Here is a 22,101-nt window from a genome sequence, read left to right as displayed (position 1 = left end):
TTAAATATCACTCTAATAATAGTCTTGTTGATAAAAAATCTGAACCAAAGGGATGCATTCATTAAAAAGCAATTTTTTATACTGCAAATATTAATACTTAAAAGGACTTTAATGTCATCTTGATGATGGCTGTGTTGATAGAAAATCTCAATAGGATAGATCTATTCCTAAAACAAATTTTTCAAGATGAAAATTTTAACACTTCAACTGACTTCAATTTTACCCCATAATGGTCGTGACAGCAAATCCCAATTGGAAGGAACTCTATTTTTTTAAATACAACCAAATTTTTGTACAAATCACTTTGGGCTTGAATTCAAGCAAAATTTGGGAATACTATAACAACAAGCCTTTATCCCATTATGTTAAGTCAGCCAGATGTATTTTTGGAGCCCATACCAAACATTTTTTTAACAAAATGGGAAGATGCTTTCAAAATCATAGTGATTCAACTTTAACAAAAATTACACCAGGTAGCTTAAAGAAGAAATAAAGAAGCTATATAGAAAAATCAAGCACAGAGAAACCATTTTATTATAAGGATAACTTTTTAGCCAATAGCATATTAATCAAGATTTGAAACTTGTTTGGCAAGATCTTATGTCGGCTGGTTTTCACAATGGAAATTTCAATCAAGCAGTAAAATAATTAAGAAAAGTCCATCGAATGGAAAAATGTTCAGTATGTATTTAGGCGGTTCATGAAAAATAAAAAGCAGATAAATGTGATAGAAAACATGCATTTGAATGATGCACGTATGTGCATGTGCATGCTAGAATTCAAGAATGCCTCAAGAACACCAAATAGAAATCAACAACAACAGTTAACATACGCCCAAAAGTTCAAAGCCTGGAATAACTGCATATCCTGTAATCAGCCCTATCCCATTTCAAAATACATGGATCAAGATAGACAAGAACAGTTTGATCTATAAAAATGAACAGTACTATAAAGCACAATTCCCATATCTTCAAGTAAAAGACAAGATTTCAAACAAACTATGATCAAACAGAGACATATGCTTAGTGCAAACCATGAACAGTGATTGTTACATCTTGTATGGCATAACACACAAGGGATATCCTCCCGCCACCACCACCTCCCCACCCACTCCCTCCAGCAGCACTGATAGTACCCTTTCCTTTCCTAAGAATAGAGCAAAAACACATATCAGACAATTCATCATCCTTAAATCAAAATAAAATTAATCTATTTAAATCTTAAAAATGAAAAAAAATGAAATGTCCGATAAAATGACATTAAAACCTAAGAAGCTAAGAATATCATTTTTAAAATTTAAAAGTACCAAAATCCGGGAAATGTTAAAAGTTCTACGAAAACTCATGTAGAACTTCAGAAAATTGTTCTTGTTAGGCTTGTGCACTCAAATCAATCTACAGAGGGCTAAAGCTCGTTTTAGAACAACGTTTCCAAGATAATAACTATAAGGTACCATACACAATGTTTCCAAAATAAGACCACAGAGGACCATGATTTACCATACTTTTGCAAAAAGATAGAGTAGCAATTAAAGTTGTCACCACACTGTTTTAAAATAAAATGAAAAAAAAAAAGTGGAGAAAATCTCATGTCCTTGAAGCATTTTTTTGTCATACATCTAATGTCAATTATCTGAGAGGTAATCACTTGCATCTCAACTACAAAATAGTACAAATTTGATTCAATTTAGTGAAGCAATTTGAGAATTCTGAACTGAAAAGATGCTTGTATTCATTGAGCATGGACCTGAATTTTTTATAGCTATAATTATAATGACATTTTATGTTATTTTGAGATTTTTTTTTAATTACTAAGTGAGCAAATTAAACTCTCAAAAATAAAGGCATTTGAGTTTCCTTTCAGGATATTCAGATGGTTAGGATAGCGAGCCTATATGGAAAGCTCCAATAACTGTGCAAAATAATAACAGTATAACATAATACATCGGGAACCTTCTGTAATGTAATTTTCAATGTCCACAAATTACATACTGTAGTTACAAAAATGATGGCCCATTTCTAAGGGGAATTTATAAAAGGAGGGCTATCTTAGGTAGTATTGTATTCTGTTGTATCAAATAAAGTCATTGCTAGTCTGATAAAATTATAAAAGTTGCACTGCCATGTCTACTCAGTGTTATGAAGCCATGTAGTGGGTGCACGCGGGCATTCCCATTGTGCATTTAGTGATCAAATCAAAGTTCTGGCATAGAATATTTCTGAAAAAAAAAAGGAAAATGCATCAAAAAAATTTAAAAATGTTTAAGTTTTCTTCATCCAAGTGATTATATTTGCTGCTGATTCAACCTAAGTGACGCTCGACTCTTCAAGGAGTGAAGAAGAGGGTGGGTAGCAGTGTTCCAATGTACAAAATGAGAATTTACAATTGTCTATTCCATATTTTAAGGTACAAAACACAAGTTAGATTTAGTGCCAAGTGCTCCGCTCCTTCGACTGGTTGAATCTCAGGTTCTCTATTTTGTTCATCCAAAAGGAGGTCGAGGATTTACCAAAGCTCCAAGGACTGAGTAAGGAAAAACCGGGTTCTTTAGGCTTCACAGGAGCTCCCCCCTACCTCTACTTGCAAAGAAGGTCCCTGCAACACCTAAGTTTCACGGCCTACTTAATTTTTACCTATTATTTAACCAAGATGCCAATCTATTAACAATAACCTTGCATATCTATTCATCATTTAGTCAATTTATGCTAACAAGAAGATAAGCATCCTTTAATAAACCTCGGCTGAGCAGATAAAGAAAAGATTTGTTAAGCGTAAACATAGCTTTTAAAACTGGCAAAAGAAAAAAAAAAAAAAAAGCACGGCACAACTGCAAGAACAAACCCTAATTAACGGATGGAATTTTATCATGATTACGAGTTTGTGAACCTTCAACACTGTAAAATTCAGCAAAAAAATCACACAATAGATAATATAGTAAAGCAGCTAAAATTAAAACTTACAACTTTAAAGCATAAATCAATATACTTCCACCAGAACCACCACCACCTTTGAGACCTCCTGCGCCTCCATCAGCAGTTACTAATCCATCAACATTCAATAAATCCCTAACGTCAAACTTGATCCTGCCACCACCATCACCTCCATAGAGCTTGTCAGCAGAGGTGCTCCCTCCCTTGCTCCCATAACTCCATGGTTCAGATAATGTTGACCAGGCATAAACATCTCCACCCCAATTTGTTTTGTTACTTTTCAAACAAGAAGCACCACGCCCACCATGCCCTCCACCAGCTCCATCATAGCCAATCGGTGTACCACTTGTTTGCTCAGGTGGTGGCCCACCTGATGCTGCCGTATTAATGGTTGAATGGAGGTCGAGGCTAAGATTGGTTGAAACAAAAATGATTGATCCTGCAATAATTTCAGCATATGAACCAACTCTAACTATGCCTGAGATATTGACAGTCACATAACATCCTTTTGCAGCACATATTATAGAAACACCTGGAGATATCTCTAGGTTCCCGGTCCCATATATACACAGGTCATCTGTGTAAGATAGATTTGAACTTATGATGCATGTTTCATTCAATGAGCCAATACCTTTAAGGTCCTGACAAGAAACGGAATTCAAAGAAGATAAACAGGAACCCTCTTCAGACTGGTGATACTGGTTCCTATAGTAAGAATCAAGTGAAACTGATCCAAATGACTCTTGAGTCAACCTTTCTAAATCTAAGCCTTTAACCACACAATCTTCAAGACTTGAAAAGAAAATTGTTATTAAGAAAAAACCTAAATAGGATGCCAGATTATGCTTCCAATTTTGAGAACAGGATGCATGGATATTCATGCAGCCAAAGAACATGACAGTTTATCCACTGATTTCTAATCATACAAATAGAGAGGAATATGGTTGAAAGTATGAATTAAAGCATATACTCTGTGCGCATAGAAAGAGTTACTAAGCCAACAGCCCACACTTGGGTCATGATTCTGTTTCCCTGTTAAGAGACAGCGAGAAATGTTAGTGGTCATGTTAAAATATAACAAATGAAAGGAGAAATTAGAAGGTGCTGTTCCAAATTAAAGTTTCATTTACTAGTAATGTTAAACAATTTGAACATGAGTCAAAAAATTAATTTGGACTTCTTGGAGCAAGGAATAAGACCAAATCTTGCCCTAAACAGTCCCTGATACCCCTACTTTATTTAAACTAGCATAGCCCAGCGCATACTAAGAAGGATGGATGAGATCCTACTGAAATTCTAGAAGCTATGAAAGCCAACTTAATTGTCAAATATTAGAGTCAATGATAAAGTAACTAATTAAGATGCTGGTCCGGCTTGTTACCTTAAGTTGGCAATATGGTGTTTAAACTTTTAGTAAACCCAAAAGACTTCGTTTCACACAGATTGTATAAAAGATATGGACCAGACAAAAAAAGACCGCCACATTTGTTTTTTGATGATTCACTCAAGCAGAAGAGAGAAAAAAAAAACTTCCCATCAAATGATTTAAATAAAGTTTAAAAATATGAACAAACAATTGGCTGTAGAAGGGTGTGAACAGGTTACTACAAGGGGGATTTTGAGAGGTTAGCTTACATGGCGAAAAAGAGAGAGGTAAAGATCATAATTTCTGCAAGGAAAAGAAAAAAATATGCTAAGGGATAAAGCTGGACACGGATCATGACAACAAATAAACTTTTACACGAATTAAGAGATCAGTTAACCAGGATTGTATGCCTAAACCGTTGCAATAATACGTATCCTGACTTCATCCTTTTCAATGCAAAGGCTTCTCGCTTTTCCCACCACGTTTGATGTGAAGGTAAGTTTTGCAGCATTTTTCAATACATAAGTTGTGACATGCCTTCACTTGTCTAATGTTGGGACGTGTCCCATAAACTTTACAGGGTGTAAATCATGGCCCATTCCACTATGGATAATGATGAGGCATGTCTCAGAGCCTTTTCTTTCATATTATCTGAGATTTCAATAAGAAATCCACTCCGAATGCCACTATAGTTGAACCCAGGATACATTTTCTGAAATTTATTCTTTGTACAGAATCACAGATTGAGATAGGCTGGAGATAGATGCTTGCAAATCAATCTGTGAAACAACTGAAGTAAAAATACAATGCAACTTCATTTTTTTTTTTATAGAATCAAGCCTTCAGTTGATTTTGTAGCAAGGCCTCGATGTAACAGATAAGGAGCCATTATGCAGAGTTAAACAAGGTAAAAATTATAGTGCCACAATTTTCTATTAGGTAATTAGTCAAAATCTACAAAATTAAGCGAACCATAAACCTGCTCAAGTTATGATGTCATGCCAAGGTCCCGTTTTGATCTCATCATCCAATTGTCATTTATTTAGTGCTGTTTCAATCATTTTGTTTCCTAGTTCTCTAGGTTGTTGTAAGTCTACTAAGTCCATGTTTTTCTAATCCATGGTAAGCTTTTCTACATGACTAAGGGAACATTTATTGCCCTTCATGGATGTGTCAAGTTCTCTCCGGGGTGTGTGATGCAGGACATATATGAAAATTTGATTTAGATAATGAATTTGCACGCTTAACGAGTAAGAGCGAATTAATTAAAGCTTTGTGATGACTCAAACAAAGAAATAAAACCAAAGAACGGTAAACACAAACTTAGGCCAAGTTACTTGCGAAAAAGTAAATAAAAACACATAATAATCAATTGCTCTAGACGTTGCAAACGAAATGGGTTTCAGCGAGAAATCTCTACTCTAACAATAAGAGTACTGCTATGAAAGATCTCTCACACAACTCCTAATAAATGCTAGGCTTTAGCCGGAAGAATTAACACAACTTTCCATGAGTCAATTAGAACTACAATTGAGAACGACTAAAAGATAAAAGAGTAGGAAGAGAGATCACCCAAGTAAACAAGACAAACGAAGCACCGGTGTGGGGTTTATGTGCTTGAGAGGAAGTAGACAGCAACTAGCGGCTTCTGAGGTGGCTGTTCAGCAACAAATTTCTGTTGGAGTCTTTGGACAGCAAGTTAGAACCCGGAGACAGATTCTGGACAGCACCCTACTAGGTTTGACAAGCCTTGGACTGCTCTTCTATGCTACCGGAGGCTACGGACAGCAGATTATGAACTTTTAGGCTGCTGAACAGCAGTTCTCTTGAGTCTGAAATTCAGGACAGCAACTAGATCTTGTCCAAAATCCTGAAATTATTCTGGACAGCGGCTGGTCTTTCTCTTGGACAGCAGGAGAATCAAGTGTTGGGGCTAGGGTTGAAGTGGGTGGCGGGTAGAGAGGGGGAGGAGGGGAGGAGGAATTAGGGTATTAATTCCTTTGATTGGAGCTTAATGTTTTGGAAAGAAATCAATTGGGAGAGGGACCACATGGCCGGCTGCATCAAGAGAGTGGAGGGGATTGGGGATAGGGTTTAATGCTTGCCTCTTTGGGAATTCCAATTAAGAAGGGAAAAATTAACTCCAATCCAATTCAAAGTTGATTTGGATTTGATTGGATAAGTTTCCTAAAATAGTATCTTATTTTAAGAAGCAATTTGAATTTGGGGAGAGGAGGTTTGAATTATTTCCAAGAGGAGAGATTGGGCTTAGGAAATAAATCCAAGGACTTAAAGGAGGTGGGGGCCGGCGGCTTAATGGGGCTAGGGAGATTTGGAAAGAAAGTTAACACCTTCCAAAAATAGGGAACGTCAAATAAGGAAAAGGGATTTAATCAAATTTGATTTGGATTAGATTTGATGACTTTCCAAAAATATATTTGAGATTTTAGGAAAGGATTTGAATTTCAAATCCATTGGATTTGAATTCAAAATCTGCCCCAAATTTTGTTCAAACCCAAATTAGGAAATAAGGAAATGTAGGGGAAAGAGGCTAGGGAGGCCAGCGGCTTGGGTGGGGGAAAAACGTGGAGCCAAGGTTTGGGGAAAAGGGGATTGGGATGATTTGTGGGTTGGCGGTTTGGAGGGGAAAGTGAGGGGGACGGTGAAGAGGATGGTGGCCGGTGGCAAGAGGGGCAAGGGGTTTGGGTTGAATGGCTTGGTGGTGGGAGACGTTGGCCGGTGGTAAGGTGGGGGTGGCTAGGGAACCCAGCGGCTAGGAAGAAAAGAGATTGAAAGAAAAAGAATGATAAAATAAACCACGAACCCGACCGTCTCCAAGGTGGGTGGGTGATCCGTTTTCCCTCCCTAGGAGTCTCTCCAAAGCTCTCTCCTAGAACTCTCACCACTCAAAGAACACATGTGCAAGAATTTTCTTATCATTCATTCATTAACCCTCCAAGAAGAAGATGGAGGCTTTAAATAGCCAAATACATGAAGGGATACAACAAAGATGTTATTGCCCCTAGGGCATACATAAGACAAAGCTCTCAAGTGAGGGTAGAAAGGGAAAAAAATAATAACAAATCAAATACATAAAATAGATCAAAATAAATAGGCACGATCGTAGCTATAGATCTCTGATGTCCTCATCATTCTCCCCGGATGGGAGAAAACTCGACTCCGTCGAGTGGGTGTCTTGAGAACTCTCGTGCATCTAGGTCGATCCGCTATAGCTCCTCGCGCTCTGACTATATCCTCTGACTCTGGCTTAACTCTCCACCTAATCAAAAACCTTCTTCGACCATCCTCTTTTGCAGAAATAATATCATCACTTAAAATCATGCCAACCTTCTCCGCTATAGGTATTTTAGAAACATTTGGGAGTGGATGTAAGCCTAGGTTCTCACAAGGTGGGGTCACACAAGGCTCAAATTGAAGTTGATTTGGCGGGTTACACTCCAGATCCTCATAGGCAACCAGATCTTCAATGTTAAAGGAGGGATTAATACCGAATTCTGCAGGCATATCCACTATGCAAGCATTGCGTTGATTCTCTTGATTATTTTGAATGGCCCTACACTTTTGGCATGTAACTTCTTAACAGTACCTTGTGGAAACCGTTACGGACGAATCTGCACCATCACTGAGTCACCGACCTCTGAAGCTTTAAATCTTTGTTTAAAGTCAACAGGAAGCTTATAATTAATGTTGCTCTGCTCAATTTTGCGAGCAATTTCCTTATGTAAATCATGCAAATGAAATGCACATGTAGATGCAGACTCAGAAATCCTATACCTAGGACACATGTGTATGAGATTTATCGACGGCCTAGGATGGAACCCATAAACATCTTTGGCGGGACTTAAACTAGTGGTACAGGTCATAGAGTCAAGGTAGGCGAGCTCGACTGTGGGGAGTTTAGATAGAGAGGCTCCAGGGACTAGATCTAAAACATACCGGATGTCTCTAATTGGAGGCAATGGATCAGGAAGATCATTAGGGAAGACCTCAACAAGTCTAGTAGGTATGGGCTGAATCTCCTAAGGGACTGATTCATCAGACTCAGTGGAAGTCTCACGATCGACTAAGGTGTGTAAAAGGGCGCTCTGGGCTATAGCGGTTATCAGGTTCAGTCCCTTCTTGGCTTTGACAGGGTTGGATTCATGACCATCCAAAACTCAAGGCTGTGATCGCAAAAGCTTGATCTTTTTGCCCTCATATTCAAACACGCAGATGTTTGAACGACCATAGATGTAGACATCGTTGTCAAATAGCCAGGGACGACCTAGAAGGATTTGTCCAACATTCATAATCAACACATTACACCAAACGTTTTCCTTATAGTCAGCGAAGGAGATAGGTATGGAGCTTCGTTCTTTTACCTCCAAGGTAGTGGTGTTGACCCAAGCAATCTTATAGGGGTTGGGATTATGAACGACAGACAAGCCAAGCTTAGACACCATGCTAGAGGAGACAGCATTGATGTAGCTGTCACTATGCACGACGACTTTACACTTCTTATCCTTGATTTTGGTGTAGGTGTGAAAAATGGTAGTCCTATGCCAGTCGTCAGTGGTGACGGGTTGTGACAATGCGCATCTCACCACGCAGGTGGGAGAAGTGTCAACTTTCTTAATGTACCGAATGATTGCAGTGTCGTAATCCTCAAAGAATTCACCATCATTGTCCACTTGGTGAACCTGATCGACTTCAGGCTCGAATTTTGCTTCAGTGATCTCTTTGATAATCGTGACTTTGTAGGGACTAGAGCACTGAGAGGCGATATGCCTATACCCCTGACATCTAAAGCATTTGGTCTCGGGGTTGGACCGAGGGGTATCGAGAGTGGGAGGCTTATTTCTAATATCAGGACGGGAAGTGGGGGGACCAGACGAGGGTCGAGTAGTGCTCCTTGGGGTCGGCTAGGCAGTGGGAGTGTGAGTGGAATTACCGGACGGCCTGTAGGAGGGCCTAGAGTCATGTGAATGGCTCGGGTGATGGGAACGGGTCTCCTCTAAATCAAGTACTAGCGGGCAAAAAGCTCATTGCGAAAATCCTCTCGCAACCCGATACGAAACATAGATAACATTTGCGCGGGGGTGGTAGAGGTCTCCCCTTTGCAGCGAATCAGGTAGTCATCGAAGGAGGCGATGTACTCCTTAACTGGTTTATTACCTTGAGTCAGCCTATTCCACCTATCCAATAGTCAGGGGAAGTACGAAGGAAGCAAGTACTTTTGCTTGAGTTCCTGCTTCATGGATGGCCAATCAGTGATGGGGTAGTCGTTCCTGGCTTCCCTAAGGCTCTCTAAGTTAGTCAAAAACTGACTCGCCCTACCCGTGAGTTTCATCTCAACAAAACTAACCTTCTTAGCCTCGGAGATGTTATACCACTTAAAGAAACTATCCATACCTTTGACCCAGTCCAGGAAGAGCTGGGGATCAAGAGTGCCATCAAAGGTAGGAGCGTCCACTTTAATATTTTTCATGAGTGGCATATCAGGATCATGACGTGGGTCATGTCCATGGTGGGGAACTCGATGATTGGCACGATGTTGCCTCTCATCCGGGTAGGTGTCATCCCCATACATAGAAGGTGGTCTCGATGGGGTGTAGGGGGTAGGATACTCTCTTGCTCGCTCAAGTGTGTCAAATCGCTCAGTGGTGTCTCTACGAAGCTCAGTTAGGTCGGCTTGGTTCTCTTTGAGTTGTTGGCTAATATTATTCATTTGGCCTACCAACAAGTCTAAAGTCCTTCCAAGTTGTTCCGGGTCCATGACTAGATACTAGGGGACTCTAAGGTATGAATCTAGGAAGAGGACAGTAATTAAATGTGAAGAAAGACAACCTAAAATGTCACTAGAAGATGCAGGAACTTCTAGGACAGCAAACTACACTAAGGTGTTGAGTCACCTAGGCAAGAAATGATGTAAAAGATGCTATGCATACATAAATTAAATACAATGGTTAGGCAACACCCTAGGATGATTTCTAGCATGAATTTCCTAGCTAGTCCTGCTCTGATACAAGATGATGAAGGACATACATGAAAATTTAAATTAGATAAGGAATTTGCATGCTTAACAAGTATGAGCGAATTAATTAAAGCTTTGTGGTGACTCAAACAAAGAAATAAAACCAAAGAACGGTAAAAACAAGCTTAGGCCAAGTTACTTGTGAAAAGTTAAAAAAAAAATCACATAATAATCAATTGCTCTAGATGTTGCAAACAAAATGGGTTTCAATAAGAAATCCCTAATCTAACAATAAGAGTAGTGCTATGAAAGATCTCTCACACAACTCCTAATAAATGCTGGGCTTTAGCGGGAAGAATTAACACAACTTTCCATGAGTCAATTAGAACTACATTTGAGAATGACTAAAAGATAAAAGAGTAGGAAGAGAGATCACCCAAGTAAACAAGACAAACGAAGCTCCAGTGTGGGGTTTATGTGCTTGAGAGGAAGTAGACAGCAAGTAGCGGCTTTTTGGGCGGCTGTTCAGCGACAAATTCCTGTTGGAAAGTAATCAACATCCAATCCCCCACCTCCTTACATAGCCGCCACCCCCTATTTCATCCTTTTCCCTCTCCTATCTCATTTAATGCTCCTTAATACCCAAATAAAATTTCCTTTTCCCCTAGCACAGCCGCCTACTCCCTTACCTCTATGTTAAGTTTTCCTTCTAACAAATTCCTCCTGAACCCCATCCGAATTTTGGTTTTCTACTCTCCAAAATTGCTGTCTGGAATTCCTGCACCAATTCCTTGCCCCCCACCAACTAGAATCTTCTCAAACAGCTGTCCAAAGAAGGACAGCTTGCTGCCCATCAACTCCAGCAAGACTTCCTTTACCATACCACCACCGGGACGGCTTCAAACCGCTGTCCAAGATCTTCTCAAGACCACCTATCTACTGTCCAGAGATTCCCGCAGCAGTTCGTTGTTGTCCAGCCCCTCTGGGAGCGACCGTTGCTGCCTGGAACTGTCTGGAATCGTTGTCCCAGGTTGGCTACTTGCTGTCCAGAATTTCCCAAGTGTCAAAGTTGCTTTCCAACAATCGTAGCAATCTCTGATTGTTGTTTCGTTGGCTTTAAAGCTCAGATTGTTCTCCAACGACAACGAGAAGAATCGAGGTTGCTTTCTACTTCCGCTCAAGCACATAGACACCACACTGGAGCTTTGGACGTCTTGATTATTTGGGTGATCTTTCCTTCTACTCTACTATCTTTTAGCCACTCTTAATTGTAGTTCTAATTGACTCATGAAAAGTTGTGCTAATTCTTCCCGCTAAAGCCTAGTATTTAGTAGGAGTTGTGTGAGAGATCTTTCATAGCACTACTCTTATTGTTAGATTAGAGATTTCTTGTTGAAACCCATTTCGTTTGCAATGTCAAGAGTAATTGATTGTTATGTGGTTTTTACTTTTTGCAAGTAACTTGGCCTAAGCTTTTGTTAACGCTCTTGTGTTTTATTTCATTGTCTAAAATCAATATCAAACTGTAGTTAATTTGCTCTTAATCATCATGATGCGGACATTGGCACGAAGATTTGGCGCATCTATCACAGGAGGCGTCGTAAATCGACGGCTCTAATTTAAATTGTCATTTAAATTTTATTTTCTGAATTTTAGCTCTTATTTTTGGTTATTTCCTGTTTTACCCCTAGGTTAGTTTATGTGAGTGTTGTGGCCCAAGGGGCAATTTTGTAATGTTTAATTTTTCTCATGTGGTGGCCTACATATAGGGCCTCAAGCTATTGTAAGAGGGGGGATGATTGATATGAAAATTTGTTTTCCACACTTGTGTTCTTCTTGTGAGAGAGCGTTAGTGAGATTCCTATGGAGAGGAATCGGAGTGGTCACCAGCCGCAGGATGGGTCCGGGCTCGTGATTTGAAATCCCTTGTAGAAGGGCAAAGGATCACCCGTCAGTCGTCGAAAGAGTCTGAGACTCGCGGTTCTTATTTTCTCTCTTTCGTTTTATCGTTTGTTTCGATCTTTGTTTTTGTTTTATCTCTTCTTTAATTGTTTTTCCATCGTCTTCCTCCTCCCCATCTTCGTTTAGCCACCGGATTCACCCCCAGACCCGAACCCATGCCGCCGGCTCCAACCCATTAGCCGCCGGCCGAACCTTCCTCTCCACCCCCTTTCGGATTTCCTAATTTGGTTGGGTTAATTTAGGGATTAATTTGAATTTGAAATTAATCCTAATTTGGTTCATCTATTTTAGGAAAGTACTTAATTGAAATCAATTTGAATTTCAAATTCAAATTGAAGTCTTAATTAGCCTCATTAAATCCTATTTCAAATTATTTCCTAAATCAATCCTAGATTTAGAAAATAATTCAAAATCCCCTTCATAACCGAAATTTCCCTTGCCTTGCTCTACTAATTAATTCCCTAATCTATGGAGATTAATTACAGGAAGTTAAATCCATTTAATTCCCTGTTTCATGCAAGCTGCCGGCCCCTGCATAAGGAATTGGGAATTAATTCCCCAAGGCATTCAATTACTTCTTAAATCAAATCATTGATTTAGGGAATTCAATTCCTTTCCTTACCAGTTCTCTCACCCGCCCCTCCCAGAATTTTCAAATCCTAAAGCCTTTAATTACTTCCCAAACCTGAGAGGGAATATGGAAATAATTCCTTGAATTTTCCCTGTTGTCCCGCCGTCCAGCAAACTTCTCTGGTCTACCTTACGTGGCTCTCCTTTGGGAAGGACTTTGGGGGAATTTCAACCTGCTGCAAAATTTCCCCACTCCCTCCTTTTTCCCCTCTTAAACTCCCTCTCTACCACGTCACTTCTGAGCTTGACTCAAGGCTTGAATTCTTCTCAATCCCACTTGCCTCTCACCATTCAAACCTGAAATTTCTCTCAGGTTTAAACTCCAAAATCTGAGATTAATTCTCAGAACTTCAAAAAGGCACTTAGGAATTTCCTTCCCCAACGTCATCTTCCTCTCTCCCTCTTGCCCGAGAAAGCTCCCCAAGGCAAGAGTTTTTAAGTTGGAATATTTTCTCTCAGGTTTTGACTAAAAAAAAAACCTGAAGCTATTTTCCTTCTCCCTTTCCCTCTCACACCATCTCTCTAGCTTTATTTCTCTTCTACTTTACGCCCATAAATTTGCTCCTGCTAGTTCTTTCTTCCCCACACCGAGAGCTAGATTTTCTCTCAGATTTCTGAGAGGAAAATCTGAGATATCTCAGACTTTCTAAAAGGAATTGTTGCAGATTTTTGGGACGATTTACTCTTCAAGATCTTTACGACTTCAACCCTCCTACCCGTTCTACATCACATCAAGCGCTCAAAATCCTAATCTAAATCATCTTGGTCATTATGTTCTACATCATAGCCAATCATAGGTTGTGATTAGCCTTAACAGCCTAAATTGTCTCTCATCCGAGACACATGAATACTGCACACAATCAAATGCACAATCCTTTCTTTTACTACAAAAACCTTCTCTAAAGTCTAGCAGAACACATAGCCACATTCCTTTCCAATGAGCTGTTTGATTTGAAATAAAAGGGATATAAAGTTTTCCAAATGCAGAGGTTCTAAAAATATTGGTATTTGACTTGAGGTAAAACAAATGCAATGTAAAATTTTGGTGCATTTGGAATTCATCATCTAGTTTATTTTTAGTGTATTTAGAATTCCTCATATTTGGGCGATTTCAAAATACACCATAAATTCATCATCATTGTCGTTACTCGCAACCAGCCCGCACCACCGCCTGTCGTCACTGCCTGTCGCCACCATCGATCACCGCCAATCACCCCCATCACCATCGATCGTCGGCCGCCGCCGCCCACGCCCCGACCATCGCCACCAGCTATCACTAGCCACCATCACTACCACCTGCTGTCGACCACCGCCACCACCACCGGCCATATTTGCCGCCACCAGCCTAGCCACCCCCCACCGCTAGCCACCACCACCGCCGCCTGCTATCAGGCGCCAGCCACCACCGCCGCCGCCTACTATCAAGCGCCAGCCACCACCCTATCAAGTGCCAGCCACCACCACCGTCACCCACAGACAATTATTGCCACCACCGTCACCGCCACTATCACCCAATGCCGCTTCCATTCTTTAGATTTTAAGCAATTTTCATTTTACTTCAAACCAAACAAGAAAAACATTCACCTGCATTTATTTTACACTCATTCAAACAACACCAAAGTATTCATTTTACATTGCATTTCTTTTTAGGCTAACAAAAAATCCCCTAAATCTATTAATAGAAGCTATATGTCTTCTGCACCTACCCCAATCATGAACGGTCTAAAATTCCATTACTGAACAATCGTAACGCCTAGCAACAATCTTTGACTTGAAAAACCCATTGCTTGCACATGTCAAAAAAGCCATTGCTTGCACATGTCAACCCTAATTATGAATGAATCATGTCACATGACTCTTATCATCCATCACAATATTGAGGGTACACATCATTTAGCAGAGGTAATTTAAACTATAATCTTGATCCATGTTGCCAATCATTTAGAACTGAAAAAGAAAATTAGTGATAAGGTCATGGTCATATTGTAACTGATAAACCCTTTCTTTTATTAAAGTCTTACATAGAATAAAATTATAAGGAACAAATTCATTATTCAATCTAATAACTAATTGAATTAAATATTCAATAAAATTATGGATAAAGTGTATTTCATAATTCTCGCAAATGTGGTGCTCTAAAAGCACGCATCGAACCCACGACATGCCCTAGCCATCATCTCAGCGTGCGCGATTCTCTGCATATCACCTTGTCATCATTTGTCGCATTGACTTCATCTATTGTCTCACGTGCACAATGCTCTAACTGCACGAGCAATTTTTCTTCACATAATGCCCTCGTTGTGCATGTGTTTCGCGTGCACTCATAGCTATGGTATTTACTACTATCACTGCAAGCAAGCCGGCTTCCCCTCCTCGTCGGTCATTCTTAGATATCGATTTGTACATTGCAGGTCCTCTTTGATATAGATGCCTCATAGTATCAGCATCTCGTTCACTGTCAATTTTTCTAATTCCTAGGACACCTGATATTGTAATGTCATTCTATGATTTCTTGTTAGTCATAGATTTTTGCTCCTCTCAAGCTTATCAATGTACTTGATCCCTTCGATTGATCCTAGATGGAGGATCTTATGTTAGCCCATATCATTTAGTGCCTTATCATACACAGGCGTTTCAACGGAGCTCACCTCCTCTCACATTAATTTCCCTCGGGGTCATTGATAAGGTCTCCAGTTCCTTACCCATAGGTCGAGACATTCTAGAGGCTCCACCTCTTAAATCAGTGGTTCCTGCACCAACAACCACACAACCTCTGCACTCATTTGCCGTTGTTCACTCATATGCCGTTGTTGTTCATGATACCAATATTGCTCGCTCACACACCTCACCATCCAACAAATTTTCACTATTATTTTAAACAAGATTCAGTAATTCTGCAACAAAAACAGCCCTCATCTTATCAAAGCAAGCATACTCTCTTCTTCACCAATGAGAAGATATATATGCTTGCCAGACCACTCGCCCACTCAATTATTAACAATTTTTATAGATCATCCGAATTTGCAAAAAAGTCGCAAATTATGATATTCATCTAATTGGTGATTATCAGCATATCATTACAAGACTTTCTTTGTAAGTAGACTACATCTGACTTTTCTCAAAATGCTCTTCCTATATAAGTGGCTTCCCAATGCACATACAAAAATGGTTCCCCCATTTTGATTGCTCTGTGAAACCATTTCACACCAATTTGAATTTCATTTCCACGACTACATCTGCATTATTTTAACCATTTCATATTATTCTTCTGGGTTTCTATTTTGGGAAACCATTACACAAGAATGTTGCAACAACTCATCTTTCAATGCCTTTCATGGCTAGAGTTTTTGTGGAATTTGATATTTCATAATGTTTTGATAAGGAGTTATGGACTGGTTCCTTGTCATAAAAGTATTGGCAGAAGGTAGAATTTGAAAACAACACATCAAAGTGCACCTCCCTCCATATTTTTGGGCATAAATTATCATACTTTTTCAAACCTCATCTAGAGTTGAGAAACACTAAAATTAGGCACAAGATCTTACACCTTTATCTCAAATTCATCATCCTTCGTAATCAGTAGACTTCTCCTCCAATTCAAATACATTCAAAAAACTTGGATTCAAGCTCAACCTCCCCTCTGGAGTTAGTGGCGTATGTTCCTACCCCTTCTAGCCCCTTAGCACTAGTCACTTCACCATTTGCCGATATTACTACTAGAAGCAATCAAACGTTATTGAAACACCTCAGCTCCACCCAATTTCTGAACAAAACTATGATAAATTATCTCAACAATTATCTAACTCATATTGGAGCATTAAGAATGTTGCTTCTCTGATGAATAAGAAATTTTATATTTTATACTCAAGAAGAGACTTAATTCAATAAAAAAATCAATCGGCAATCAATGATATTCACAAGGTTTCACGATAAATCATCAAAATGAACATTAGTGTGATTTTCATGATCGATAAGATGCTTCGTCATTTGTCTACTGGTTAACACCTTTTGTGCTATTGTATTTTTCCTTTTCTCTAGCAATTTGTGATAATTGTCCTTGTTGTACTCATATATGTATCTAATTACTATATTTTGCTTTAAAAAACAAGAAAATTGAGGGCTTCAATATTAGATCATAAATCAAAACTTTGCAATGTTTTTAAAGGGTCATAGAATAAAATGAACGGGAATAATCTTAATCAAAAAGATGGTCAAGAACTAGAATAACTATTGTAAATTTTGAAAGATATACAATATCATTTATTCTACTTTAGTTAGCGTCAAGATATATGATATTGTCAACATTCACTATTTCCTAAATGACATTGTTCACTACCTAAAAGATCAGCATAATAAAATGTTATCCTAAATATTATAGAATAAATTGAAATAGCAAACATGATTAGTACGAGAGAGCAATGCTCATCAGCGCCACCACCACTACGATATAGTAGCATATATAGCAAAATGATTTCTTTAAATGACAAAAAATGATAATTTCAAGAATTAATGATAAACACGTTCATAGAGAAATAAAAAAAAGGTTATTATGGCTATGTATCAGTGATAAAGGCTTAAAAATTGCAAGGTTTTATGTTTGACAAACATAAAATAGTACGTCAAAAAATTTTATGAGAAATTTAGATGTCACAAAAATGTCATTGCAAATCCCAAGGTAAGATGAGAATGAGTGAGTTGTGTTGACAAACACTCTTAAAGCATTTACCAAAATCCCTAAAATAAATTGCCAAAATTTGACGTGCTATGACATAACCAAACTATAATGATACCTATGCAGCAACAGAACAATGATTTATGAATAATGATAAGATGCCACATGTAAATAGCACGTCGGAAATTAAATTATGTTTGTGAGAAGTAGGCAATAATTGGTAGGAATATCATTCATAGTGACATGTCATAACTTAACCAAGTTCTAGTAACATGAGAAGCAGTTGATCAAGTCTAAAATTTATGACTTGTCACATGGATTTTGGAGAGATAAAATGACAATAGATAATTTAATGAAAAACTTTAAATTTCTATGTATCAAGCATGCTAAAGATACACATCATAGAAATGTTAGAATAGGTGTTCTTGCAATTATTTATTCTATTGTGATACATAAGTAATCTAAGTCCAATTTTGACATTCTTAGATCATACATAACCTAATCATGCCATTCAATAGGTTTTGAGGACTTTTTTTAGCCTCGATGTGGTTTTCTCACATTTGTTCACAGATAAATGAATAAAATTATCAGAGAAATAATATGTACTAACTATCCATGATTTATTTTCCACAAACATTTGAATATAGTTCATTATACTATGCTTTTAAGTTGTGTGTACATTACACCGGAATTTTGTCACTTGATAGTTATTTTTTGGACATAACTAGTTAACTACAATCAAATAGAACTGAGAACCAGCTAATCATTTATTGATTCATGGTAACAAATAACATAATGTTACCATTAATCATAGGGCTTTCTTTGTTTATTATATAGTGAGCCAGTTCTCAGGAATTGTTAAATAAACAAGAAGTTTGACTTTAGGAATATGACTTAACAAACAAAACATGCTTCTTGAATAGTGAACTATCATATGGTAAATTATAAGAAGAAATTCAAATCTTATAGATGCCAGTTAAGCGCATATCTAGAAGGGAACATGGTCATTACAGCAATGACATGTCCCTCGACGACCATTTTTTGCATATCCAAGGAAAGTCAACATAAGTTTTCCGGCCGTTATATACAAGTCAATTCTAACACAGGAACAAGATACTGAGTGTGGCTATGTCTTATCATAAAATCTACTCACCATTATCCTTTCAGCTTCTCATTTAAGACATTCCCTATCATGGTTATCATTTACAAGTAGAATGGTATTGTATAAAGTCAGAGCTATTTCAAAATCAACTTAACTAATGCTATTACATAGCAAATATAACTACATTTTAGTGCAAGAAAGATTTTCACAATTTCAACTTCAAATCATCCTCTTAAGATCCACCTCCTCTAAACTGAAAAGTATTATGCATTTTAAAAAATATATTCCCTACATAACCAAATTAAATTCATACGTCGCCTTTGATATGTCAACCTTCACATTCAGACCTTCGTTCTGCTTCGCTCAACCTCCACGCCCATTGCAACTAGCTGCACTTGGAGCCTTAGTAGTTCTGTATTGTGCCTTCAACACACCCACGATGTGTGGCACTCATCCTCCTGCCCACCACGCTCAATCATGCTTAGCTGCTCCCACAACTTCCCATAGGTTTCGTGGTCAAACCTCATCCATCCTATCATGCCCAATGTGTACATCCTTCGCATGATGAGGCTCTTGTATGCTAATGCTTGAGGCTAGCCATTTCAATCTTGAACTACTCCTAATCCCACTATCATTTGCTTTCTCATGTGTAGTTGGTGAGTTAGATGGTGGTCAACCTACACCTTTCTTTATGTGCATTACGCTTCCTGGGGCTTATTTGCCTCTATTGTCAGTGCTTCTCAACGACACCATTAAGGTCTTTCTTCATGCTTGGCCTTTACCCCTTCCTCTTCTAATATCAACTGCTAATGATATTGTAATTAATGATGATCTTCAAATCCTCATTCGATCTCCCTGAATACTTGTGTTCAGCCCCCCAGGTCGTCTACTCTGTCTTTTTCCTTAATTGATATTACTAGGGGAAAGGGATCCTCACAGTCAAACCCACCTAAACCTTTCTCTTTATTCTTTCAATATGACTCAAATTCTGTTAGGCACAAGCAAAACACTACCCTATATGTTAAACTCATTATCATTTTTTCATAAACCGGGAGTTCTGATCTGGCAACTACATTTTTCATACTTATTCGTTGGTAAATTTATCTTTGGCCACTAAAGCTTGGAGATTGTTCATACATTCATTTCTAATCTTCAACTGCTAGGTAATTACTCTTAAATATATGCCAATAAATTAAGGGTCCTTCAGCTACTCATACGACCTCTTCTCCTTGTGATATTACAACTGTGTTCACCAATGCTACATTCGATTGTTCTAAAATGGAGGTAATTGATGATTCAAGCTTGGTCCTGTCTCAAGATTCTATCAAAAGTTTATATGGTTTAGTCATGTTATTCTTTAAGTCCAAGATTTGCTAAATCTCAGCATTCATAGGATTTACTTCAGAATTAAATCATTTCCTCCTCTCACAAATATTAACAAGTGGAAAAATAGTCAAACAATTTATCAGAATTTCGTAAAATTTAACAATTGTCTTGATAAATAATTTTCACTTTTCAGCTTTTAATCCTCTAAAGATTTATTAAATCTGGATTTATCATATTGGCTAAATCCTATTGCTTCAAAACCTAGTTGCAGCCAAACAGCCCCTAAATTTGCTACATTATAATGATTAAATACCGTAATAACTGACAAATTCAAGAGCAATATGATTGAAATACGTTTCGGGGCTGTTTGGTAGCAGGATTTATGCAGGATTTGAGGCGGATTTGAGGGAAATCCATCCAAACGGCCTAAAATGCAAAACCAAATCTCACGGTAAATGAAAGCAGCCGTAGACGGAAAATTACCCCTTTTCGTGGTAAATCCCGGATTTCCTAAATCCTCTGATTCGGCGGTTTTACCTCAAAATGTCGTAACTTCCGATCCAACAGGAAGGGAACGTCTTCGAGGAGCGAAGTCGAACAGCGACGAAGGAGCCGAAGAAAAACAGAAACGAACGAAGAAATAAAGGGGAAAAGCAAACCGTAAATAATCCAAATGACAAGCACTAAGACCTACAGCCTACCAATTTATGAAGCCGGCGAACAAGAAAGACGAATCGATGCGGGAAGTTAGATCAAAAAGAAATCACTCCTTCCAGCCCTCAAATTGCACGGAGATAAAACCCCAATCTCGCTCCAGCGTAAAAACCCTCACTGCGTCTGTTATCTCCCCAGCTATCCTCCGCCCTTCTATGCGTCGCGCTACTGTTCCTTCACCTTTTCCTCTCGCTCGCAAGATTCATTCACCCTCGGCATTAAATTCGCTCTCGTAGAAGCAGAGCAGTAAAATTCTGTCCACGGAAACATAAAATAACGGTAATCGCTACGCCCATCTCTGTTGATAAATAATTTATTTTATTTTTATTTTTAATATTTTATTATTGTAACTATAAAAATCATAATTATTTTTTTCTTTTACTCTTTTATATTATAAAAAAACAATTAATAAAAAAAAAGTTCAAATTCGAAATCAATCAAAATAAGTCCAAATTAGACCCGACCCAAACTCCAATTTGGCTCTACTTATTTATACCCTAGACCCGGATGTTTTAGTAAAATTCCTCTAAAGTAAGACAAAATAGTATTTATACTAATAAATATCATTAATTGATACTTGAAAGCGATTAACAGTTAACACGTGATTCGTGGCAACTGTAGATCAGAGCTGGGCCTAACACGACACGTGTGCAGTGTTCATGTGAGGGAAACTTTTGGCTGCTTTGTCCTTATCCTTCCAAAATTTGTTAGTTTAATTGCCAAATGACTAATCAAAAATTATATTACTTTCGTTGATTTTATGGTCAATTATAATAAAATTATATCAAATCAAAAATCTTAAATTTAAAGTTAATCTACTTTAATTAATGACGTAATACCATTATTGAAAAATGGACAGCCAGCGGCTGTCACTTTGGTGTCTTGGCGTAGCGATTACCGTTATTTTTTGTTTGGTGGACAGAATTTGACGGCTTAGCTTCTAAGAAAGCGAAGTTAATGCCGTTTAGTAAAGCGCGTGTAAATCAACCTTCTTGTCGTGTGGGTCCCCCTTATTTTGGCCAATCAGAGAAGAAAAAAACTGTGGTTAGTATTTTGTCCCGTATGAAATTTTTAATATATTTAAATCCTTTATCATTAAATAATTTTTTTTTTTTTTTTGGGGAAGAATTACTTCGAGCTTGTTTATTTGTCATTTTAACTATTTTTTCTGATAGAAAAAATTTATTGATTTAGTAAAACTATTTTCTTAAACAATACCGTTGTTTTTGTACTATTTTCAATTCTCTTAATAACAGTTTTTAAAAAAAAATTAGAAAAGGTACAAAATATCCAATCGGATAGCCTTAGGCCTCGTTTGATTAAGCTTTTTTTCTCTGTTTCCGTTTGAATACGCCAAAATCAATTAGTATTTACTGTTTGGAATCAAAGCTTAAATAGCAAAACATCAATTGCTGTTATTGCAGC

General features: G+C 38.0%; 1 protein-coding gene across 1 annotated transcript; it reads right to left on the bottom strand.

Annotated features, from left to right (window-relative positions):
- Positions 1-992: 992 nt before the first annotated feature.
- Positions 993-20,949, bottom strand: LOC110108571 (PE-PGRS family protein PE_PGRS47-like). Its single transcript, XM_020839261.2, has 3 exons — positions 20,664-20,949; positions 2,961-3,962; positions 993-1,146 (listed from the first exon to the last, which is right to left on the bottom strand). The coding sequence occupies exons 2-3, from the start codon at positions 3,824-3,826 to the stop codon at positions 1,023-1,025; spliced, it is 990 nt and encodes a 329-aa protein (XP_020694920.1). The 5' UTR covers positions 3,827-3,962; positions 20,664-20,949; the 3' UTR covers positions 993-1,022.
- Between the last annotated feature and the right edge of the window lie 1,152 nt (positions 20,950-22,101).

The sequence above is a fragment of the Dendrobium catenatum genome, unplaced genomic scaffold (assembly GCF_001605985.2).
Source record: "Dendrobium catenatum unplaced genomic scaffold, ASM160598v2 fragScaff_scaffold_923, whole genome shotgun sequence".
In the NCBI taxonomy this organism is placed as follows: Eukaryota; Viridiplantae; Streptophyta; class Magnoliopsida; order Asparagales; family Orchidaceae; genus Dendrobium; species Dendrobium catenatum.
This window is presented reverse-complemented; position numbering and strand designations above follow the sequence as displayed.